The 26,251-nt window shown below is 30.5% G+C and overlaps 1 protein-coding gene across 19 annotated transcripts in view; it reads left to right on the forward strand.

Moving 5' to 3' along the window:
* The window catches only part of Sap-r (prosaposin), a 114,333-nt gene that overhangs the window by 18,304 nt on the left and 69,778 nt on the right, over window positions 1-26,251 (forward strand). For 10 of the 19 annotated variants that reach the window (XM_076461910.1, XM_076461912.1, XM_076461917.1 and 7 more), the window contains exons 9-19: window positions 2,431-2,484; window positions 11,824-11,901; window positions 12,170-12,229; window positions 13,662-13,721; window positions 14,346-14,393; window positions 14,661-14,753; window positions 21,320-21,379; window positions 23,129-23,191; window positions 24,727-24,795; window positions 25,483-25,584; window positions 25,981-26,040. In XM_076461910.1, coding sequence (XP_076318025.1) covers window positions 2,431-2,484; window positions 11,824-11,901; window positions 12,170-12,229; window positions 13,662-13,721; window positions 14,346-14,393; window positions 14,661-14,753; window positions 21,320-21,379; window positions 23,129-23,191; window positions 24,727-24,795; window positions 25,483-25,584; window positions 25,981-26,040 — 747 coding nt within the window. Of the gene's footprint in view, window positions 1-91; window positions 174-2,430; window positions 2,485-11,823; window positions 11,902-12,169; window positions 12,230-13,661; window positions 13,722-14,345; window positions 14,394-14,660; window positions 14,754-21,319; window positions 21,380-23,128; window positions 23,192-24,726; window positions 24,796-25,482; window positions 25,585-25,980; window positions 26,041-26,251 lie in introns of those variants that run through there. The other 9 variants (XM_076461924.1, XM_076461925.1, XM_076461926.1 and 6 more) reach the window with 4 other exon arrangements.

Genomic DNA, 26,251 nt, shown 5'->3' on the forward strand with positions numbered 1-26,251 from the left:
TATCCTGGTTTCATTATCCAGTCTGCAAATGTCTGAAATTTGTTTTGTTTAATGCTGCAAGTCCCAAGTTCTCTTGTGTAAAGGCTTTTTTAGAATCCCTGCTGATTTCCTCTGTCTTCCAAGAAGTCAAAGTTGCAAGGAAGATTGAAATACTATGCATTTTTCTCTTGTAGGTAGGTTTTATTTGTGATTTGTTTTTGTAGAGATTTTGTAGTTTTGTATGAATGTGCACAAAGTTTTAATGACAAAGCATAAATTTGTGGTATCTTTTGGATAACCAACAGAGCATAGAAGTTGGGCCATTAAATATGCAAGATCCTTGGATCTTGGGTTTTTATGTGTATTTCCCTTCAAGCTAAAAACTGTTAGACAAAACATGCCAAAAACAAGTTTAATTCACTTTATAGTGCAATACACAATAATAGATGAAGTGTTGAACTGACAAAACTTTAATAAACAGTAAATTCTGTCAGTTTCTGCACTTTTCACTTGTAAGTTACACTAAATAAAAGATGAAGGAAACACTAATGAAAGGAACGCCAATTTATGTTAAATATCATTATTAAACTGAGCCGTAAATATTCTTTGTGAAATTGAAGATCCTAGGATGGATTTTGAGATGAAACTTCAAATTCTTTGAGGTGTTTCATGTTTAATGTGGAAGTCCTTTAACCATGTTCAATTCAGGCAAGCACAAATAAAAGAGATACTCAAGAGTCTTATTTATTCTTGCAGTAAATTAAAATAAAAGCAGTGGAAAGACAGAAGATGCCAAAGGTCTATGCTAGATAAAACAAATCGGAAGGAATTATAATTGCTACCTCCACATCAATTCTGGGGTGGGGAAAAAAAAAGACTTCTTGAGTCCCTAAACATAAATTTTAACTCAGTTACCCTCAACAAAATTTTACACAAATCTTATTGGTGCTTAGTAGCTCATCTGTCAGCTCAAGTCAGTAATTATGTAATACACTGTTCATATAAGAAGACCAAACAGTGTTATTTGCATGTAACACTTCTATAATTTAGAAGAAGCTAAAGTTAGTCACTCATTATGTCTGAAAATGGAACTATGAAAAGTAACATAATTTTAGAAATTTTACTTTTCAACTAAAGAAGTGGAAATCATGTCCCTCTACTAAATGTTTAATAGGAAGTACTGATAGTCTTACATATATGGAAGATCAAAGTAAGTTTCACATTTAATGCACTGCTTCTGTTATGTTCTGTTAAGTAGTATGTATTGAATATTTTCCCTTGTTTGTTGTATATTTTAAGCAATGTTGTATTTGTTTGTAAATTTTATACAATAAACAGGACTTGAAGTTTTTCAAGTCATTTGTATTTGGCATACTCAGTTTAATATAATATTTTATGCTGTAAATAGGTGTTTTCATGGCTAAATAGGTGTTGAGTGTTGGAATATTAAACTTCTTTAATATACAGTGTTAATTGTACATCAAGTAACACATAAGAACTATTTTTCAGCTATTATATTTTATGAACTTCACTAAATCTATAACAAAATACATACTTTACACATTCATAAAACATTTTTGATGTAATATGTGTAAATGACTTAACTCACTGAACTGAGAATATAGATAAATGACAATTATTTTTCTGGTTGTTCTATTTTAAAGCCATATAATTTTTCTGAGGGAATTTTAAGTTGAGCAACAACCATTTGTTGATTAACAAACCATAGTATTGAAGTTTATCTAAAGAAGCATGATTGTGGCTAAAACATTTTCTTTAGCTTTATGGCTTACACAAGAATAAACTCTTAATCTGTAATGTGATCTATGAAAAAGTAACAATAGACAAGAATTCAAAAAACTATGCTTTGTTTGTTTGAGTTAACTTCCATTTATAACATCAAATTGGTTAGACAAGTAAAATCACAGTCAGGTGTTCATTAAATTTGTATCAGGAGGCTGTTCTAAGAAATTGATAGTAAAAATATTTTTTATATCTTAGAGTCTAGATTGCCAGATTGTGGATCCAAGTGTCCATGTTTTACATTTTTTGGTTGAAAAAAAGTGTTTAACATTTTTTGGCAGTTGATGATTTATGAGAGTGGATTTCAAATCCTATTATTTGATTAGAGCAGCTTAAGAGTTTGTGGTGAATACTGTTGACTGTCTGTCTCCTTCCAGCTCATCAGTTCAAAAGTAGGGCTGATTACTGCAGATAGCTGCTGTATAGTTTTTATAAATTCAAATCAAACATCACAGTATTTTTATATATTGTGGTAGCTGCAACCGACTTCCTTGAAATGTTATATGTATTTTATAATTGAGCACTTTATTTTATTTTGCATATTATGATTAAACTTTTACGAATTGTAGAATTTCTGAAGTTGTACAATTGTTTTTTAAAACATTATTTTCAATTTTATAATATTAAACTTTGCATCGTATCTTGTAGTGTGCCATTATCACTGAAGTTGCAAGAGTACTTAGAATATTTATTGAGGATTTGGTAAGTATTTTCTGAAATAATAATCATTTATTTTGTACATGTTTATATTTGTTGATAGGATTATTTGTTATTGAACACAATCAACATTGATCACTTCCAAAAATGTGACTATTTGAGAAGGAGAATTTGCTCAAATTATTGTAAAGAAAATTGTTTCCTTTTATAATTGTTATTTTAACACAAAATATTAAACTCGCCAGTTTTTAACTTTGTTTTCAATAACTTGCATTATTTTAACTTTTTATTTTTACTTCAAATACAGATAAATGTTCTCGATAATTTATTTGAATGTTAATTAAATGTAACAATTATTTTGTTTATTCAAGATGAGTTTGTTAATATTTTTTTTTTTCATTGAGTAAGCTAAATTGCAATTATGAAGCAAGAACATGCAAATTGAATAAAATCATTAAGTCACTTGGAATTTATTGGTGGTATATATGGTTTGTATTTTATTTTTGATATGAGTTGTCACTTTTTTAATTTTTACTTTTTCATGAATTTTCTTCATTTAATTTTCAAATTCTTTTCACATTTAACATAGGTAATTCTTATTCTTGTTTTGTGTTTGTGAAGCTGTAATTTTTAACTTAGTCTAGTTGTAAATATGTAGCAACTAGCTTTGTCTATTGTATCTCCTTTTAATCATAAGTTGATAATTAAAATACACAATTCTAATTATTTACTTTATTTAACTTCCTTAGTGATGTAAATTTTCTGATTAATAATTACTTTTATTCTTTTTAAATTAATAATTTTTCACACACATGCACACAAACAAACTGATTGTTTTATTAAGATCTCTTAAATGCATTTTTATAACTTACTGTTTGTTTGATTATGGGGGGGGGAACTGATTAAGCTATTTGTTAGATGTTAATTAACATGTGTAGGAGAGTTTTATGAAGCTGGAAATTTGTGTTGGAAGTTTTGGCAGGAAAAAACTAGTATAAAAATTGTATAAAAGAACTTTGGATTTAATTCTCCTGATGTTTTTTTGTTTTACTTTGTTTAATAAAACAAAACTCATTTGTACCCCTGTTAAGTAATTTGTTCTACAAAGCACACTGCCAATGATATTTCCATATTTTGTCCATCTGATGACATCTGTAGAAAAGATTTGTTTCTGAATGTTTGGAAATCCCACTCTCTCACTTGGATAAGTAGACTTATTATGGCTAGTCTGTCAATAAAAGGTAAAAGCAGGATTTTTTGTAAACTTCTAAAGGGCAGAATAATAAATGCTTGTATATCAGAAGTCATTGTTATCAAAAGTTGTTTATTTTTTTACTGTTCAAACACATATCACTTCATTTTACAAACAGTGGCAATAAAAATAATACATTTGTCACTAGAAAAAACTGTGGCTACCAATTAGTGATTGACAAACTGAGGGGGAAAGTTATTTAATAGGCTCATAGAGTGAAACAGGTATCAGGCTTATTCTTAATTTATTAGTTCCTTCAACAGTAATCAGGGCTTGACTATAGAATATTGTGTAAAGGGTATTATAAAAACTGTCATACAAGAGCTGGCAACCAATGTACATAAAAAGCATGATAGCAGTGGTTATTAGATCTGTAACTGTAGAAATGAATGATTGGAAAGATGACACAATCTGAGTCAAGCTTTATCCTTTTCTTTACTAAAAGAATGATTTAAAACATGGAGTAAGACATGAGATATTTGATTTTATTATATTCAGACAGTAATAGTAGTAATATAATGGCATGAGAAACATTTTGTGACAGTAGTTATGTTCTTTCATTTATAAATTGCAGAGAGGATACAGAATGTAAGAGAACATTGTGACCCTCATTGACCTTTAGCGTACAACCCTCCCCAATGCATTAATGCAAGGATCTATGAAATTCATATTGTCCAACAAAATTTTTTTAAAGTAAATAACATAGGGAACAACACAGAATAATTTCATGTGAACAGCTAAAAAACTGGTCTGTGAAAAATTTCCTGGCTCTATTCACATGATTTGAGCAGCTAGAAATTCTGTTTTAGCTCCAATTATGTTCTTGTGAGCAAAAAAAATTTTCAACTTAATTATTAATTATCTGTTGCATTGCATGGTGTAAATCTTATTCTAGTCAATCAACTGAAATCTATGCTAGTTATTGGTTAGAAAGTTAATAAGAGTCAAACTTAGAAAAAAATCTTATTTAAGGGGCCTCAAAAGAAGTAGTTGCACCAGAGCCTTAGATTTTCTTTATGTGGGCTTGTTTATAATTCATTACTTTTGTTTAAGAATTCAAGTAAACCCTGATTATGGGTTTAACAATTGTAATGCCTATCTTGGTTTTAAATTCAGAACATTCTTAAAAATATTTAACTTTTATTTCTAAGATAAATCCAGCAAATTGTTAGTTATTGTGGTATTTAATAATTAGTATTAGAACTTGTGTGAACAAAATTCCTTTTATTGTACTAAATTTGAGTTTTTAATTAATCTTTGAAGTTCTTGATTGCAATGGATTTTTTGCAACCTTTGGTTAGAAATATGATTGTTAAGGAATTATTAAAATTATTTGTCTCAATTTTCAAAACCTCTTCCCTGCTGAAGCATCTAACTTCTTATTTTCTAAACCAAGTGGCTTGTGTAATAAAACTTTTGTTGACAGGTGATTTTTTTTTTGTCGTGTAACATTATGTGAAAAATTTAAAGTTACTAAAAGAAAACATAAAATGACCTTTTGTGCTTTTCTATTCTATTGGAGACTTGTACTTTATTTTAGACCCTAGGTATGGATTTCTGTACATGATGAGGGAACCTACCAGGGAAGGTTCTGTTCTTTCATTTTATCTCCTTTGAGATTTAAACATCCATTCATGTATTTGCTGTGCATGGTGACCAGTGAAAGGGAGGAGAGAATCCTGGTGGTTGAGGGGTCCAACCCTAACACATCACTTTGACTTTGAATTCCTGTAGATGGGCAGTCTTGGAGTGGCCCCCCTTGGGTCAGTCAGCTGGTCCACTTGGGCTAAGGCCAACCAAGTACTAGTGTTGGATGTTCTCAACACATGTTGTGGACATTGTATTTGATGCTTGTGTTTGGGTATAGTGCTCATGAAACCTTGGTGTTGCTGCACCAAGGTTTGGCATTGTAGTGTATCCTCTCATAGGGTTCCATGGTGGGTGGGGTCAGTGGATGCTGAAACATTTTCTTTTTTTTATTATGGATTCCCCAAATAAAAACTTAAAAAGTGAAAGAAACAGTCCATAGGTAAATGACCATGTCAGCAGTCTTAAACATCTGTAACACCTGTACCTCATTTTCTTATATTAAATTCTCTTTTAGACAAACCTCTATGGCAATCAGTGAGCCGTTTTTGCATATATAAATCTCTATGGCAAATGTCTCCCCTTTTTATTCAGAAGGGATTTATTGACTCTCAAAAGTCGCTCTGGTGATACAGTGGTGAAAACATCCACATCTAAACAGTGAATTCCTCTTACATTTGAAGGCCATTGGGGATATGTCCACTGAGGTTACTCCTCATGCTACTTTGAATTTTTCATGGAGTTATTAACTAGAGGGATTTGAAGAACATTCCCAAATCAGAGATCCTCACTGGATTCTCCACCTGAGGAGTTTCTGCAGTGAGGCATATCTTTGCTTACAAAGACGAAATTTTGATGCCAACCATTGTCCTAATTTTGACGTTTATGTCACCACGTCTACCTGCCACCATAAAGGCAGGCTACCTTAATTGCAAGGTGTGACCATACACTTCAAACCCTCTTAGATGTTTTCAGTGTTAGCAGTTCGGTCACTCAAAGACATCATGTCGTAGGCCTTAATGTATGCTAGTTGTGGTGGCAAGGACCTTGATGCCTATGAGTGTGAAATGGACCTTCATCGCATTAATTGAAATAGCTCTCACCCGTCCTACTTTTGTTCTTGCCCTAAATGGTTGGAAGAAAAAGAGGTGCAGTGTTTGAAAATGATTCATAACATTACTTACCATGAAGTTCAAAAGGTGCTGCCCACCACTTCATCTCGGATGTATGTTGCAGCACTTCATTCCAGTACTACAGTGGTAGTGCAGATGGATCTCTCTGTGCCTCTAAAAGAATCATTCTCAAACCATATGAAAACTCTTTTGTCCTCCATGGTTAAAGTTGATGAATCAGTGTCAACACCCATCACTGTCCTCAACATTCATTCCAGCAAACCCCAGGATCCACTTCCTTTGGTTCTGGATATGGGCAATTCCTCAGGTACATCTTCTCCTGCCCCAAGATGCAAAAGGATCATTTGTTCACGTCCTCAGTTGCTGGAATCCTCTTCCAATGACAAAGACCTGCCAAATCGATCTAAGGCAGGATCCATGGAGGTTGACAGACCTCTCTCGAATAAAGAAAATAAAGAAAAAAGATGGGGTCAAAAACAGAAGTGCTCTCCACCCAATTTGCCTGCACATAAATAAAAATGACCACCTTGATACAATGGAACTGTCAAGGTCTACATTATAATCTGCATGACAACAAAGTACTGATTGTTTCCTACCATCCTGTATGTCTTTCCTTACAGGAAACATTTCTGAAACCTGCTGATACAGTCACCTTTTGGCAGTTTTCTTTGTAAAGAAATGGCAGGCTGTGTGATGAATGAGCACATGAGGGGTGGCGCTATTGGTTGATCAGCATGTGCCCATCTTGTCTTTGCCTTTCAGAACATCCTTGGAGACTGTATTTGATCTCTCAGTGTACTCCCCTTCACTATCCTTCCATTTTTCATGAAAGGTTGACAATAATCCACAAGGCAGTGATCATTTTCCTATAATTTTGAGAGAGAATGGCCATGGTTGATGCTACGTGACTCGCATGCCCCGATGGAAGGTGTGTCAAGACAACTGGCTCTCCTTCACTGCTCTCGCAGAACCTGATCCTTTCATTGTGTGTAAGCCTTGAATAGATAACTGCATGGCAGCAATGACTAACTGTATTATACAGGTAGTTGCTCAGTGTATTTATAAAACCTCGACATGTTTTCCATGATATCCTCATCTGTGGTGGAATTCTGCCTGCCACATGGTATGGAAGTTCCAAAACAGGCCTGTGATACTTTTCATAGGTGTCCCATACTCTTGAACTACATCGCTTTCCAGCAGGCCTACTCACATGATTGGTGGGTAAGACGTCAAGGCTAGAAGGAATCTTTTACTAAGCTCATAACTGGCATATCTTCTGTCACTGATTCCAAAGTAATTTGGGACAAGATTTGAAAGGTCAGTGGGCATTATAATTATGTACCCCTCTTGATCTTGCTCTTTGATGGCCAGGAAGTAGCTGATACCCAGAGCATCTCTGATACTCAAGGTGAAAACTTTTGCTATGTATCTAGCACTTCTGTTTCATCCTCCATCTTCTTAGCCATCAAGACTTGAGCATAGCAATCACCTCTTTCCTTTTGAGCTGATTGTCCCTATGACTATAATCACCCCTTTACACTGGTGGATCTCAAACTGGCCCTTCATTGGTCTTGGCAGTACATCGGTCGGACCTGATGATGTATGCTTCAAGATACTGCACCATTTATCTCCTGTTTCTCTTGCTATTCTTCTTGTTTTTAACCTGATCTGGTAGGAGTATATTTTTTCTGATTCCTGGTGCTGGGCTATTGTCCTACCTTTCTCTAAGCCTGGGAAGGATCCCAATATTCCTTTAAACTACCATTCAATTGCTTTGATGAGCTATCTGTGTAAGACCTTAGAAAGGATGATTAATCTCATCTTGTTTGGTTCCTTGAATCAAACAACCTCCTCTTGCCTATTCAGTGTGGGTTCTGACGACAGTGCTCCACCATGGACCCCACCTGATTTGACTTAAAATGCCAATCAGAGAAGCCTTTCTCAAATGACAACATCTCATATCAATATTCTTTGAACTTGACAAGGCTTACGATACTACATGGAGGTATGGCATTTTGTGAGACCTCCATTTATATGGGTTATTTGGACATTTGCCCATTTTTATCAAATATTTTTTAATGAACAGGTGATTCCAAGTTCGTGTGGGTTTGACACTTTTCCATTCTTTTCTACAGGAACTTGGAGTCCCTCAGGGCTGTGTTTTGAGTCTCACACTTTTCAGTATAAAGATTAATGCCATCTCTGAATAACTCCCTCTTACTGTTGCAAATGGACACTATGTTGATGACTTTCACATCTCATACCAGTCGTCAAACATGAGATATATTCAGTGGCAGCTACAGACTGCCATCAATCATTTACTGAAGTGGACCACAGCAAATGGTTTTAACTGCTCTCTCTAAATCTGTTTGCTTGCACTTTTGCAGCTAATGGGGTTTTCACCCTGATCCCAAACTCCATATTGGTGAAGTTCTAGTACCTTTAGTCCCTGAAACAAAGTTCTTGGGGCTTATCTTTGACCGTAAGCTGACCTTTATACAACACTTCAAGCAGCTACGAGTTAAAACCTTGCGTTGGGCTTTGGCTGTCATGCTTCTGTAAGGATCGGAAAGAGGAAGTTGTCCTAACTAGACTTTACATTGGTCAGAGTGTTTAAATTCATTGCTTTCTTTTATCTGGGACTGATGCACCAATGTTTTGTGCGTGTGACACTCAGATTACAATAAGCCATATTTTACTGTTTTGCCGCCATTATGATTCTCAAGGACGGGACCATTTTAAACATGTTTTGCCCCAAGGTTTATCCTTAATGTTAGACATTGTCATTGGTAATGGTGACACAGTCCAGCTTAGAAATGTTTTTAGTTTTTTGAAAGCCACTAATCTTTTTTAATGCTATTTAATTTATAAATTGGTGTGATTTTTTTTTATAAGAATTAAAGTACAACTAGTTTGATTTGAAATTACAAAATGACCATAATATAAAATAACTCAAAACCAGGATTGCCTGTTAAGTCATTCTGGTGAGTTATAATAATTAAAATTATGCTACAGAAAATCCTTTACAACTTGTGTTACTGTAGTTTCTCTGTTACTGCTGTAAACTAGATATAAAAAATTAGATTTAATGCTATTTATGTTTTTAATTTGAAAATTAAACTTTGTTTTATTTTACCTTGATTCCTTTTAAAGAATTTTACTTAAATTTTAACTGTTTATCAGATGTTTAGTGCAGATAGCCTAGTTGTTTTGCTCCATAAAATGCTGAACCAACCAACCAGCTTTATTCTTGGATATCGTGTCAAAAGAGTAGTTTTATAAGTGTTTTATATAACTGCCATCACTGAAAAGAGTGTAGAACAAAAATGTTTCAATGTTTCCTGTAATAAGAAAATTTGAGCACTGTAAACAAATCATGTTAGAAGGTTTAACAAAAAAACTGATATTAATGAAGTTTTTTTAACTGACATTGTTTTTAAGTATGTTTATTAACTTTAAAAGTAATTCAACATGAATATATTGATTGTTTCTCCAAATTATATGGTCAAACCAAATCCATTATCTGATTTTACAAGAGTATTGCTAATTTGTGGATCCTTGTCCTTGAACTTTTGGATTAACAAAATCTTGTTAAATTTAATATTTAGTCTTAGTTTGTAATTAAAGATATTTAAAATATGCATCTGAAAGTTAATCTGAAACAGTGCAAAAGTGTTCTGAATGTGAATTTGTTAAAATGAGAACATTATTCATTGATAGCAACTAAATGGGATTTATTGATACTGATATTTTACTCGTTGTTAAGACTTCATGTTAATCAGATATCATCAGTAAAAGGAATCACAAGAATGTTAATATCTGTAGATACTTTTGTTGGCATTTGATTATCAAAAAATTCTCATTAAAATCTCTCACTGTGCTTGATTATTAGGGATTTTAGCCTAGCTGAAATCTGATGGTGACATTTGATTGATTTTGTTGTTTTTTGTTAACATTTGATAAAATTATAAAATGTACAAAACTGAATTTTTTTTTGTCCAACTTAGGTATTGCAAAATTTAGAAATTGTATATTACAACATAGACTAGTCAACTTCATGTGCTTGTAAAGATACATTAAGTGTTTTTTTTTTTAACTTTTTGGTGAAGTTAGTTCATCTATCTGCAGTTTTTAAATTAAATTTGTTACTTGCAAAGTAGATAGCCTATTATTATTAATCCAAATTGTAGACTAAATGCAAAACATGAGATTTGTGATTCAGTGTTCATTAGATGTATTAGTGGTACTGTCAGTTCTATTTTAAATGTGTGTACAGTGAGATAACATCACATTTTAAAATTCAGAAAGTATCATTAATTACTTGCAGACTTATTGTTTTGTAGCTGAGTGATCATGTTTGTCACAGTGGATGTAATGCATTAGTGTATGTATATTCTGGCTATTCCAAGGGTGATTACATTTAGATACTATATTAATCCACGTTAGGTTCTTCTGTCCTGGTCTGACATGGCCAGGTGTTTAAGGCACTCAACTTATAATACGAGAGTTATGGGTTCGAATCCCCATCACACCAAACATGCTCGCCCTTTTATTCATTGGTTAAAGAGTAGTCCAAGTAGTCCACCATGTTAGTGGTGGGTGGCGATGACTGGCTGCCTTCCCTCTAGTCTTACGCTGCTAAATTAGGTACAGCTGTCACAGATAGCCCTCATGTATCTTTGTGCGAAATTTGAAATAAATCAAAAACAAAACAAACCTGTCCTCTTTGAAGATTAACTATAGGATAAGACACATTATTTTAAAAGTGGAATTTTCCTTTCTGATAAAGAAAAAATATAAAGTTCAGTGCAAATAACAAAGTACCAGTGATCCCCTCTCATCCAAGTGTTGACAGTCGTATATAAGGTATAACTATTTAGAGAGTAATATCCTAAGCTATTCATGTGAATTATTTTTATATACTGTTAAATTTTATTTTACTTAATCACTTACATCATTTGTAATAGTTTTGAGTTAATAGTTTAATTTCAGATACATTTTTAATCTTATATTATTATCAGATGTAACGGTTAACTTTTATTATTATTAGATACAGCAGTTGTTACTTTATCATATGTTTTATGTAGATCATTATATGAATTTAGTTATCATTATTTATCACATACAGAAATAGATGGCTTTGGCTATTAATACTCTTTTCAGATACAGTATAAGGTGGTTGTTCAGGGTATTTTCAGCATTGGGTACTGTTTACTAGTTGATATTTGATGAATGTGTCTTAATTTGTTGAAATTTAGAAGATACAGTATTTAACATTTTCAGAAGCATTTTTTTAAAAATGATTTTACTGACTTTGTAAGTGAATATTTCAATATAGTTATTTTACTTAAAACACAAAGACTTTTTAAAATTAGTGGAAATGTGTGTGCAACTCATTCCTATTTTTCTCAGCAGTCTGATGAGAGATGTTATGCATGTGAAGCTGTTTCTGGCTTAGTAAATGACCTTCTTTCTTCTAAAAAAGTGCAGGTGAGTCTAAATGATATTTTAACTGTTTGTCATTTGTTAATTTCAGAGCTTCTGTTCTTTACTTGTTAATATTGTGTATAATACTTTAAAATATCAGCATTTCTTCTTGTTGTTTATTTCTATTTCTTAGAATTTTTTTTATATTTATATTTAAATAGAGCAGGGAAAGTCAGAATTTTTCATATAATGTTCTGAATGCTTTGTGTATATTTGCTAAACTTCTTTGCATTTCTTAATATTTTCTTTCTTTTCTTTTAATGATTATCAGGACAAACTGGAGAACATAACCTTGAGTGCTTGCTCTTTAGTTGAAAAGTGGATACCAAAGGTATGAAAAGATTCTTTTTAATGAATTTAAAAGAAAGCAGCCATGCACTCTACAAATTGTAGGTATTAGTGGAATTCTTAAAGCAGTTTGTTTTCTCTCATTTTGCTGTTTGCTAATTATTAAGTTTGTAAAACTTAATACTAATTTGTTTACATTTGTTTTTTGTCTTAGTGTTGTTTATTTTTCATAAATTGAAAACAATCTGGTCAGCTCATTGTTAAGGCCTGGTATGTCCTGGTAGTTAGGGCACTCACCTGGTAATTTGGATTTTAAAGATTTTAATTCCCTTGCCAAATATGTTTGTTCTTTCAGTTATTTCAACTGTTTGATTAGAACAACCTGAGAGTTGTCAGTGGGTGGTGTTGACTTTGATAACCTAAAAATGACCTAAGAAGGTGAAAACGTTGTTCTCTGCTTTATTAGTAAAAGTGTTAATACCCGTACCAGCTGTCCTGAGATACATTTTTACTTCAAATGGGTTTCTTGTCATCACGAATGTCGACTAGTTAGGTGTCTTCAATTGAGATGATCACTTTTAGATTAGGGAGGGCTAATGCAGATAACCCTTGAGTGGCTTTGCACAAATTTGAATGAAAAAACAAGGTTATTTTTCTTATTTTTCCTACGGTTGAATTTATATAAAAATAGACAAAAACAATTTAAAAGCATCTAGTAAATAAGTTAAAGAAGATAATTGTTGTTTTAGACTTAGGAATGGTTACTGAAGTTTGTACACAATGTCATGTTTTATTTCATACCTTTGTCGATACACTGCTTTCTTAGCTGTTTATACTGCTGCAACTGTATGGGGTGGTTTGATGAACTATTGAGAATGCCTGCTGATGGTCACTGAAATGTTGATTTTTAAGAATTGTATTTTGTCAGTAAATCTTTTGATGTTGTAGGTTTAGAAAAAATGTGCATAGATTATTTAGTTGTACATTTTCATATGATAATAATATGTATTAAACATTGCTCAAAAATTGATTTATTATAATTTTGATACTTGTACCTTATGGAGCTACCATGGGCATTAGTAAGTGATTAAAAAGTTGAAAGTAATTTTTGTTCATCACAACAGTATAAACTGTACTCTCCTTATTCTTCAATGAGGTGCACAGAGAAATTCTCTGATAATTAAGTATAACATTAGTCATTTGTTTCAAAAACAAAGATCTAGTGTTAGTACACTATTGTTTTTGGTAATGTGACAGGTATTGAAACTGTAATGAGTGCTTGAATTTTGGAACTTATTGTTAATTGTATTAATAAGTATTTGAAATTGAAAGGATTTTAATCATTTTAAACTATAATTATTGTTAGGACTAATACATTAAATATGTGTGGATTTCTTAGATTTCTGTACTTGCTTATAATAAATTTTGTAGGTGTTTTACAAGTTTGGATTAATCATGAACATTAATCTTTTTAGTGTTCAGATGATGTGAAAGAATATTTTCCTCAGGTGATGAATGTACTCCAGACTCTAACAGTAAGTTAATATATTACTAAAGTGTAAATCATCTTAACTTGCATGCATTAGCTTTTGTATTTCTTGATTTTTATAACTTGCTATTTACACCATGAAAGGAAAATGTGTATGTATTTGTATATGATTATTTGAATATGGCTATGCTACTATATAAGTTCACTAAATACTAAAAAAGAAATAGTTTCTTTTCATGATATTGTAATGAAAACAAGAGGAATATATATGATGGCTTAATGTTTTTTGGTTCAGTGTACATGTCCCTAAAATATACTATTGATTTGATTTTAATGATTAGGACAAGAAAGCAATGTCAATTGACATTTTGATGTATCCTGAGATTTTTCATGCTATTTCAGATTAATTTTTGACGTGTTTTTCTGTTAATGTTAAAGAAACTCTAGACTTGGTTACAGGTGTTTTGTTCCCATTCATTTTTGTGGAATATAGATAGCTATTTAAGTTTAATAGATTGACTATGTAATGGATTCTATCTGAAGTGAATTTCAGAGTTGCCTAATAAACAGTTTTCTGGTAATGTATTTCTTTATCAGCTGATGTTGTCATTTAACACATTAATACTAGTTATCTTTCTAGCTTATTTTGCATTGCCATTTTTATTTACAGGACCCAACTTGGTTATGTGCCTTTCTAAAATTTTGCCCGTCCACTAATGTGAGTATTTTGAACTAAACTGTTGTATACAAAATGTTTAAAAACTCTCTTTTTGCTTTAGTATTTGATATAGAAAAAACATTATGATCATCTGGAGAAGATTGATTTGGCAAACAAAAATATACTGTGTTTGAGGATTTTGTATTTATCTATAAAGGAAAAATATCCAAAGTATTTAACTCAAGTGAAATATTTTAAATATGTATTTCTGCTTATTTCATATTTAATCTATAAAAGTAATGGAGATATTCTGTAATTTTGTTATAGCCACCATCAGTGGACTTTGGGGGAAATAAGTGTGGCATGTGTGAAATCCTGGTGAACAATGGTCTTGATGTAATGTTAATGCCTGAAGTTCAGGTATGTTATATAAATTTTTGTTTAGCATGCTAACTTCTGAAGTAATTGTATATAATTCTTCTGTTAACTTTGTAAATATAGGCTTGGTAAATTTAACCAAATTTTCATCCATCATGTAAACATGAAATTATACATACTGCTGCTTTGAATATTTTATGTATTCATAAAATGTGACATTTGTAATAAGCAATGCAAGTATGTTCTACATAAGGAAATGATGTTTTCTGATAAACAAATTATTAGTAAATAAATATGAATTTCTAAAGTCTTCACTGTGTCAGTCAAAGTGAAAGGTGATTTTTTATAATGAGATTAAAAATATTTCTTTTCATCTTAATTTTATTTCATTTGTGTAACATGTAGAATTTACTAATTGTATATCAATGTATGAAACTTTCTTTTATTTTCTTTACCCTACTTGTAAGGAAATCATCAGTAGCAAAAATTGAAAATTATGACAAAAGTCAAATATATTTTATTTTTCTATAATGACTGGAGATTGTAACAGATAATTGCAATTGCTTGTTCTAAACAGTTCCAGGCTCTTAATAGCTTAAAGTCTGATTTTTTCATTCAGTGTTTTTATTTTATTGTCCTCTGAACTGTCTAACTATTATAAAAAAATAATAAATAACAAAACAGGAGCACAAGTTAAATAAACTGTCGAGTTGCACCACTTACATTGTGTGATAACAACCTGTGTGAACTTCTTGAGCAAAAATATTTTTTTTATCAGACCCAATAAGTATTTCATTTTTTACATTTAGTATAACTTTCTTTTTTCACTATGTAACTAATCCAAATGTAATTTATACAACTTAGGTGTATGGATTTCAGAGCACCAAATTTATATCAGTTGTAAGAATAGAATATCCCAAAACCACTATAATTTATCTAGCTTTTAAAGTAACCTATTAAACTTTTCACCTTGGGCTTGGTTGATTGAACCTCCAAACTGACCTTAGAGATTTTATTCTATAACTTTTAATATGTTTTATGCATCTTTACAAAATATCAGTAAGTATTTGTAGATAAAATCTGTAAATCTATATTTCACTAAACATTTCTTTATGAATATATGGAGTCAAATGCTAAGTTTAAAAATATTTTTCTTCATCTGAAAAAATCTCATATTTCATTAATGTAAATTTTAAAACTTAAGTAAATTAAATTTTTTTTCAGTAAAATTTTTTATTTTCTCTATTCAAATTTTGTATGAAGTTGGTCAGTTTGGCTGATTTTGTAACTATTAAAAAAAATCAAAATTACCCCTTTGTTTTTCTTTCTAGAATGTCTTCAAATTGTAACATGACACTACATTTGTTTATCCTAAACAGCTTTAGACTTATAACAGTATACATCTATTTATACATAAATTTTATTGCTCTTTGAATTGCATCTAACTAATATTTCCATCACAGATGTAGTAAATAACTCAGTGAATGTGTATCTTACATCACTCTGTTGAATTACATAATGCATTGGTTACTAGCAAATTGCTCACTAGCATCACTTGTGGAAAATTTGTATTATTATTTTTTGTTTTACCTTATCTAACACAAGTTTCTAATTTCTAAATTTCAGTTATTTCTGTAATAACAAATAAAGAGTACCTGCAAAAACAAATATAGTAGTTACCTGGGTCTCTTTTTATACTACACTTTATAGATTTTAGTTAACTAAATAAGGCACCATAGATCACAGAATAATAACACAAAAACCATACAATGTCCTGAAACTGTCACACTATTTTGCCCTTTTTAATTATGTGACAAGAGCTATTAAAATTCAGCTAAACTTATCAGTGTATTTCCTGTAGGAATAAGGTTTAAACTGAAAACAAGATAAGTTTCTGTACAGTAAACAATATAAAATAATATGTTATTAAATAGAGTAAAACCTTGTCTTTCTATTGGCTTTAAGTAATATAATATTACACATCAGAAACAACTATTGGCAGTTAGTGAAAGAGAAGGTGGGAGAGGTGAATGTGCAAGAGGGTTTTTGTTTGTGTGTTATAGCTGTGTAAACAAATAAGATTGAAGGCTACAAAAAATAAAACTTTGCCTGAGTGATGACAACATTATAGTTATTAATTTGTTCAATTTCATACTTTTTGGAATGATTGTAAATAAATTAGAAAATAAGGGATACCTAGATAAAAAATATCATAATTCTCATACTTGGGGAAATTGAGGCTTTTATAAATATTGTCTTGTGTAGATTAAGAATTTAAAACTTGTATAATGTTAATTATTATTATTATTGATTATTAGTTACATTTTTATGCTTATTTTATGTTTAATTGAACTCTAACTCCTGCAACATGCAGAAAAGGATGTCTGCAGTGAGAGGATTAATAGCTTAGAAAATTCTGTTACTCTTCACAGCAACATTCTTGTCAATTTGGGTATAATAAAATAATTTTGAAATTTATTAACCTTTATTAATAATGAGATAGTTTAACTATAGAAAAGGTTGTGGCATGTACACTTTGACCGTTCCATTTCTGCTGGGTTTAGAGGTTTCTATGATAGTAGTAAATTTTGTAATTAGTTTGTTTTCTTTTAGTTATTAAATTGCTACATAACTATGAATTATTTTGGTAGGTTGGTAGTGATCTTTCTGAAAGTACTTAATGTACATCTTGCTGCATACTATTGATGAAGTTTTAAAACTAGAGCTTGCTTACATAACAAATGAAAAACAAGATGAACATTTTCAACAAGCCACTAATTGTGTTGGTAAATGCACAGTTTTATAGTGGCCCAAATGTTGTATATTGGTAATTTTGACTAGTTTTCTCTTTAGCTATTGTTTATAAGGACTGCTTGTTCAGGTAGCCCTCAAATGGGTTTGAACAAGGTTCAGTAAACAAAAAGAAACTTTGTATTATATCAAACATGTCATAAAATTTGTATTCATTTTAAACAACTTTTACTGATGATTATTTACACGTGTTATTGAAATGAAGTGTTGATTGGACACTTCTATTTTCAGTTTAGTAATGCATAAGCATAAAAAGAAAAATTTATAAATGTGTTTTTGATGTATTGTTTGTGGCCACTGTGCTGAATTAACCTTGTATGCATACTATGACATTTAATAGAGTTACATCAAGAATTTAATGCATGTCAGTAAACTTTGCATCAGAATGATATAGTGTAGTTCATATGTTTATATTATTTAAGTTTTAATTTCTTAATAGGCCTCGCATGGTAAGGTGGCTAAAGCACTTGACCCTTAATCTGAGGCTTGAGTTCAAATCCTCATCACACCAAACATGCTCACCCTTTCTTGTTTTCTATGTACTTTTATCTACTTCTAAAATATTTTAGCAAAAGTAACTAAAATTTATAAAGTAGAAATTAAGTTATCTAAGAGAACTTAATGAGAAAAAAATTATTATCAAGGAGTAAATGCTGGTTTCCACATGTTATATAACTTAATAGTTTGTTTATTGTAAGCTTTCTTCACTCTTTGTGGTTGATTTATTGCTTTGATACTTAGTTAAACATGGTTTAAAGAAAAACAAAACAGTAGATTTAAGTAAATTCTACTGTAAAATGGTTGTAGGCCATAGATGTTAAATAAGTCATAATTATCTGGTACAATTTGCAGTTCAGTGCCTGTTGCCATGTGTGGGATTCACGTGTTTGCATACAAGTATCCTTGAGAAAATCTTTGATAGATATACAAGTATTTAAAATAAACACAGAAAATAAAATAATTTTTTTTTTTTTATACATAACTCTTTATGTCTTGATAAGTGCAGCCTTTCTAGAGGGCATAACTGTTCCATTGAATAAAAGTTATAGGAAATAAATTCTTAGTCATTTTTCCATATGTTAAAAAAAAGGTTGACATTTATTTAGTAAAATTTTTCACTTATTTAATTTTGTAATTAAAAACTTTTCAATATGACATTATAATCTTGGGTTTACTTTCACTTGCTCCTTATGGAATTGTTAGTGTTTGAGAATTCTTCAGTTTTTTTTTTCTCAAAATAATATGGCACTTACAACCTTCTGAAAGGAAAGTCTTAATAATTTAAAAAAAATAACATGTTTTTATTTTTTTTCTTGAACTACAAAAGCAGTAAAACTCGTTTAAGTTGTGCACTGAATAAGGGTTGGAAAAGTAGTGAAAGTTTAGTTCAGTGATTTTTGATACAAGAAATTGAATTAATTATGAACAGGTTCTGCTACAGCTATACTCAGGATTAAAAAAATGTTAAGCAGGTGAAAAGTTTGCTCTATCCTTTCGTATCTCACTTGAATTATAGCATTTAAATATGATAAGAAGACAAATGCTTGTATAACAAGGTAAGATGGGCTTAGTTAACTTAGAAGTTTGTAATTGGTTTCACCTAGTTTCATTTTACTGGTAAGATGTGCTAGGTCTTGTTTTCATTAGACCATATTGGACTATTTAACTGCTTAAAGAAGCAAAGAAAATTATGAGAAAATTTATTAAAATAAGGCAAAAATCAGTATAAGTTTAATATTTATTACATAGCAAATTAAACTTTCTGATGAATAATGAAACAGATAAAATTTATTTTTATATAATATAATTTACATGAAAGCTAATAGAATCTAGGAAAGGCATAAAAGTAAAAATCAGTAATTAAAACCAATAGTAAAAGCAAAAAAAAATTTTCTTGACAAGAACATTACAGTGATTATATTTTCAAAACTTTAAAGCTGTAAGTTTATTAAATAGTACGTATATAAAAATAAGATATTGTTTATGCAGAAGCTACATAAGCTGTAGGAAATCTTTTTGAAGTTTTAAACTTCATTGAGTATATTTGGTTTTTTCATTAAAACTTAAACCATACTACAGGTATGGCAAGATATGACATTGGTGCAAATGTCCCAAAGAGTTAAATATGTAATTAGTACATAATATGTATCATTTCTTACAATATAAACAATTTCTACTGAAAGGAGGTAGTCTTATTTAATATTAAAAAAAAGTGGTTGGTGTGTTTGGGAACTCATCCTTCATGCTTGTGTGTGTTTGGCTAGTCAGATATCTAATTTATAGCTGTTGGATATGTGGTCATTGATGTGAATCTTTAAAGTATTTCATTCTTAAATGTCTTAATAATTAATGTGTAAAAATGGAAATAATTATTATAATTATAATTTGGTAACAAAGCTGTATATGGTTAGCTAATTTGAGAAGGTTAATAAACTTTCTAGATGGAAACAGCTAAAATATATGGATATTTTAATGAGATTTTGAAACATCGTGGATTGTAATTATTATAATTTTTAGAGTAACAAACTTTATTGATTGTAGGGGACTGTAAATAAAACATTAGTTTGTAAATAATACTATATCACATTCAAAACAATTTATTTCTAATAACATGTTTCCACTTCTGTGTGGACTTTCAATAAGGGTATAAAATAGCATTTCAACAATTATTTGTTGTACTTTACTGCTGATTTAATTAAAATTGTTACTGGTCTTATTGTGAGGTATTATTACATCATATTCATTATTAAGCATATACTGCTAATATTTGAAGTGACAAAGAGTTATATGTGAAAATAAGTTATCACAAAGAGAACCTGAGCATGTATGTACTTCCTCATTTCATACAAATAAAGCAAAAAAATCTGAAGGTATTCTTTCTCATAATAAACCAATTTATTGTATATGTAGGAAAAGTTACATTATTTATAGTAATTATAATACAAGCTCTGAAGGGGGGGATATTTTTATAAGCTCCAAATTTACTTGTCATTCATGGTTTTTACTTATTATCCTGCATTTGTTGTGAGCTTGTGTGTTGAAGAAACATAATTTCTATTTAATGTGTATATAATTCATGTCCAGAATACAAAGTATTGCCAATGGCCTATTAAAACACATTAATAAGTGTGTTATAGAAAAGTATACTTTAAAAAGTTTCCACAAGAATATTAAAATGAAAATATTTAAACCAAAGAACATTTTATGAAAATTATTAATAAATTTTAACCACATTAAATGTTAAACAGTTTAACACAGAGAGAGAGTTAAAAGCATATATAAAAAATGTAAGATCAATAATTGTGGGTGCATCTTATCATAGTACCTAAAAAGTATCCAGGAAGAAACCGAGCCAGAATTTATGCTTTATATATGTGTGCTCTTTATTTGTTTTGCCCTTCATTGTTATAGCAGTATGTCTGTGAACTTGCAGTGCTAGAAACCAGTTAGTATGTTTTAAATTGACAATAATAATGAGTTTTAGAAATATTTTTTTTTCCATTTATATCATCCAATTCTCCCTGAACAAAACATTTTTGAAACCTTTACAAAAATTGACTTTGTGAACATGCAGTAAGCTTGACTTGCAAGCTGTAGGTGCAGATTCTCTTATTAAATATGCTTGTCATTTCAGTTGTGAAGGCATTTATAATTTGTTCAATTTTAATTTTATATAGAAGGGAATATTGTTTAATGACAAACAAAACTTTAAAATTGGTATAAATGTCATGATGGGTTTTAAATGTGCTATTTAAATAACACATAGTAATTTTCACTTAAATTTTGGTTTTTCTCAGGAAAAAGTACATAATGTGTTGGGTAAAATGTGTAGCTTTACCTGGATATTCAAAGACAAGGTATGTATGTAATATACATCTTATTATAATGGATGTAGCATGTATATATATATCTGTAACTAATATAATACATAAAATGTAGAGCCAGCTATTGAATGGCACCACGAAGAAGATTCCAGACAAAAATTTCACATTTTGTATATTCAAGATTCAGACACTTAGAAAGATAACTACAATACATGCAGCAATTATTTCTTTATCACAGAACATAATTATAAGTACTCTCCTCACAACAATAACATGGCTTTTGCTAGGACTGTACATGAGATTTTGATAATATCTTTATTGATATTTGTAAATATAGTGTTAAGCAAATTGACGTCTTCAAAACAAACTTATTTTTTCAATAAAAGATATCACTTTTTTATATATATAAAAAAATTACTGTTTATATCAGCACAATTAGAAAACTTTTTCCATGTAATACATCACAGATTGGGTCCAGCATGGCCAGGTAGTTAAGGCACTCAACTAGTAAATTCAGGATTGAGGGTTTGAATCCCCATCACACCAAACATGCTTGCCCTTTCAGCTGTGGGGGGTGTTATAATGTGATGGTCATTCCCACTATTCATTGTTAAAAGAGCAGCCCAAGAGTTGGCAGTAGGTGGTAATGACTAGCAGCCTTTCCTCTAGTTTTACACTACCAAATTAGGAATGGCTATTGCAGATAACCCTCAAGTAGCTTTGCACAAAATTCAAAAAACAAATCAAACTTCCCAGATAAATCCTTTTTTTTCAAAGAGAATATTAACATTTTTTAAAGTTTTTATCAATAAGGTATTCATACTATGATTATCATGGGGTGACATTTCTACTAGTTTGATATAATGTTATAAAAAATTCTAACATGTCATGCATAGTTTATCTTTATTTTATCCTGTGAGGTTTTTATTTTATTTATATTTACATACTGTTTAATTGCACAGATCAGGTTATTAAAGATATGCTGTTGGTGAAAAATACATTAAAAATATATATATTTGTGTCTAGAAAGAGATAAAAGATAAAATGGCCCGGCATGGCCAAGCGTGTTGAGGAGTGTGACTCGTAATCTGAGGGTCGCGGGTTCGCATTCCCGTCATGCCAAACATGCTTGCCCTTTCAGCTGTGGGGGCATTATAATGTGACAGTCAATCCCACTATTCATTAGCAAAAGAGTAGCTCAAGAGTTGGCAGTGGGTGGTGGTGACTAGCTGCCTTCCCTCTAGTCTTACACTGCTAAATTAGGGATGACTAGCGCAGATAGCCCTCGAGTCGCTTTATGCGAAATTCAAAAACAAAAATAAAAAAAGAGGAAAGGGTCTAAGCATACACTTACAGATTATTGTTTTACAACTTGGAGTTTTTTGTAAGTGGATATGAATAAATTGATAGTCAAGTTAGAATACTCTTAAAATAAGCTTACAAGATTTCAAAGTTTTATGGAAAAGTTTGAGAATCTTAAATCTTTATCATAAATAATTGAGAGAGAGAGATCTAGTCCATTTGCTTGGTTTTCTCTCCATGTAGTGCAATCTTGCTGATATTTTCCTTCTAGCATTAATATATTTTGGTAATGTAACATCCAATGAATGTCAGTTATCAGAATGTTAATGATGTTCTTAATAATTCATCATTATTTTAATGACTTTAAAGTTGTTTTATATATTTATGGAATTTTCTGTATTCTTAACTTCCACCAACCATCATCTGTTGTTTCCTATTTATTAGGATTGTCTGTTTATGAAGAAGTAATTTTTCTTTTAGTGTGAAGTAGCTGTTGACAAGTATTTTGATACATTTTACAACTCTCTAATGAATACTGTACTGGTAAGTGAAGCTTTCTGTTTGTGTAGTGGAAAACTTTATTATTTATTTCTAAGTGTGAAATATGAAAAATTAGACTTTGAAAATGTGCAACTTTTCATTGTGTACATTTATTGAAGTTTATGTTTATGCTAAAGTATTTACAAAATGGGTTAAAGGTTGTATGAAAAATTTCAAAACCTTGTAACATACTCACTTACATGCCCTCACACATGCATAGGATATTGTAAGCATGTTAGTGGTTGCTGAATGTTATCATGACCATTACATGCAGCATTTTTTATTTGCATGTCAAAAATAAAAGATGACAGCAATTTATTTTTTAATATAGAAATAGATGAGTGTGATGTTTGAAATATAATAATTTTATTTTAAGTGTTGTTGAGTGGCCTGGTGGTTATGGTGTTTGACTTTCAGTCATCAGGTCATGGGTTTGAACCTCTGTTGACAAATGTGCACACCCATCTCATCCATTGGGGCAGTATAATATAATAGTCAAGATTACTATCTGTTGTAAAAGGATGGCAATGGGTGGTGTTGACTAGCTATTTTTTCCTGTATTTTACACTGTTAAGTTATGGACAGCTTAACTTGGAGAGTAGATGGTGCCCCTTGGTAAATCATCAGTGTTACGTCATCTTCTCTAAGGAACTCGAATAGTTGACTTGACAACAACATTGGGACTCAGAAAAATGTTGTGGGACAGTTTCAAAGGTGAAGGTGTAATGTTTGTTCCAAAATAATGGTTACTTTTGGACAGTTTGTATTGTTTTCTTGGCATTTTGTTTTGTCACTGAACTTAGGATTTGTTGTTGTCAAAAGTTGTTTGCAGTTAGTATGTGCCACTACAGCTGTGATACTCGTATTAAAAAAAAAAGTGTGATTTAGACTTCTGGTCTTCCAGGGTATTTGTACTTCTCTGTTTTGTGATTAGTCCTGAGTCAGTGTGTCTGCTGTAAAGAATATTTTAAATATTATTATATTATTCAGTTGTTGTATTTCTGTTTAATTTTTATGCATTTTCATCCAGTTATTGCAATGCATTCATCTTTTCACCCACATATTTTATTTTTGCTAATACATATATGTGCACCTATTAAAACAATCTGCCTTTTGGTGTGTGAGAAAGTATGAATATGTTTGTGTAATGTATGTGTGTAGTGTATTGCTTGGTGATTGGTTTTTCCCATGAAAAATGTTTGTTGATGTGATGTAACTATGTTTTGAATTTATAAATTATTATATTAATTAATATTATTATGAATGTTATTTTTACTTGTCTGAAGAATCATTCATTTTTTTAGGGGGGTAAAATGTTTAATGGTTTTGTTGTGTTGATGAAAAAGTAAAAATAAGATGAGTTGCTTAATATCTCAAAAATTGGTGATGGTAGATATCAATAAATGTGTGTATAATAATAACTGTATTGTGTAATCTGAAATATATTTGTGTGACTGTGATTGTAAGTTCTTTGCTGAATTAACTGTTATATGATTAAGGTATCAGACCTGTAAGTGTAAATATTGATTTTGTTACAGGATAGCAGCTCATTGTGCTATTACTTAAAATATTGTTCCAGTTTAAAGAAATATGGGGCTGAAGATTGGGTATGTTTTGCTTAATCAATCATATTCAACTCAGTGTAGCCACAAAGCAGTTTAAGTTCCTTTTTATTATAATGAATAATAAAAAAACTAAAGTTTTAAAGTGAATAAAAATGAAGTACTTTATTGTGAAAATAAAGCAGCTACATTGGCAGCACTACCAATATCTGATTTATTATTATGACTGTTTTTATACTGTTCGTTTTAACATTTCGGACAAACACTGTTACTGTTTTTTCTGTATTCATTGTAAATTAATTGTTGTATTTAGTACCATAACTCATAATAATAGAAAAAGTATACACCATATATTTACTGGAATAATGTCAATTATATTAGAATTGGTTTCATTATGAAATGTGTGGATTGACTGTATACAATGTATGAGTATTTATGTAGAAGTGGGTGCAGCATGTTGAAGTATATGCATATTCTTATGCACAACTTGATGTTTTATTGTATGAAATGTTTTTTTAATTTCAGAATAAATTTTAATATTTAAGAATTTATGGTTTTTAATACTAATTTGCTTTTCCGTATTCAACCATCAGGATGCAGATAGTTCAAAAAATAAATGAAATGTTACTTAGATAAACAGAAAAGTTATTCAATACCAAAATGTATGAACTAGCAGAATTAGACAGAGAACAAAATTTTCCACAAACTAATTAGTTCTTATATCTGTAACAGACTCCTGATATCTTACCAGTGGAGAATGGTGATACTTTTTGTGTGCCATGTCGTATTTTGTTGGGGATAGCCCAAACTCAGTTACAGATGCCAAACATTGAGGTAGGAGAAAAATGTTTAATTGTTTAAAATAAGTGTTTATTATGGTGTAGTAAATGATCAGGTAAAAGTATTGAAACTTTCTACCTGGTTTTATTTCTTGCTTAGTTGTTTATTAATGACAGTTTCAAAGTTGAAAACCTGTATGTTACGGATGGTGGAAAGCTTATTTTTTTTGTTATGCAGAAAATGTACTGATGTGAATACCAACAGTATTTTCTTTCTATTAAACAAAGTCATAAATATGTCATAAGTATGTTAATCATGGAGAATAATGGTAAAGTTAAATGCTTTAAATAATCCAAGAAACTTGACAGGCATTAATGTTTAATTTTTGTGTATTTGAAGTGGTGTAATTAGGAAGAATCAGCTGATTTTTTAAAAACATTTTAATTACAGAATGCCTTGAAAGGTAAACTGCTAGAAGTTTGCAACAAAACTAAAGGATTTTCTGAATTGGTGAGCAAGATTTACTGGTTTAAAACCTGTTGATTACCAGATCCAATGAATGCATTGAGTTTTTACACACTGATAAAATGTTCTTTTCATCATGAGTTACATTTATAATAATAAATAAAAAATAGATTTGGAAAAACAAGAAATATATTTTGCATCTTGGTTTTGTGTTTTATATTGTATTTGCTGTTGATGAAATTTTCATAATTTTTCT

This window comes from Tachypleus tridentatus, chromosome 10 (genome assembly GCF_004210375.1).
Source record: "Tachypleus tridentatus isolate NWPU-2018 chromosome 10, ASM421037v1, whole genome shotgun sequence".
NCBI classification, from domain to species: domain Eukaryota; kingdom Metazoa; phylum Arthropoda; class Merostomata; order Xiphosura; family Limulidae; genus Tachypleus; species Tachypleus tridentatus.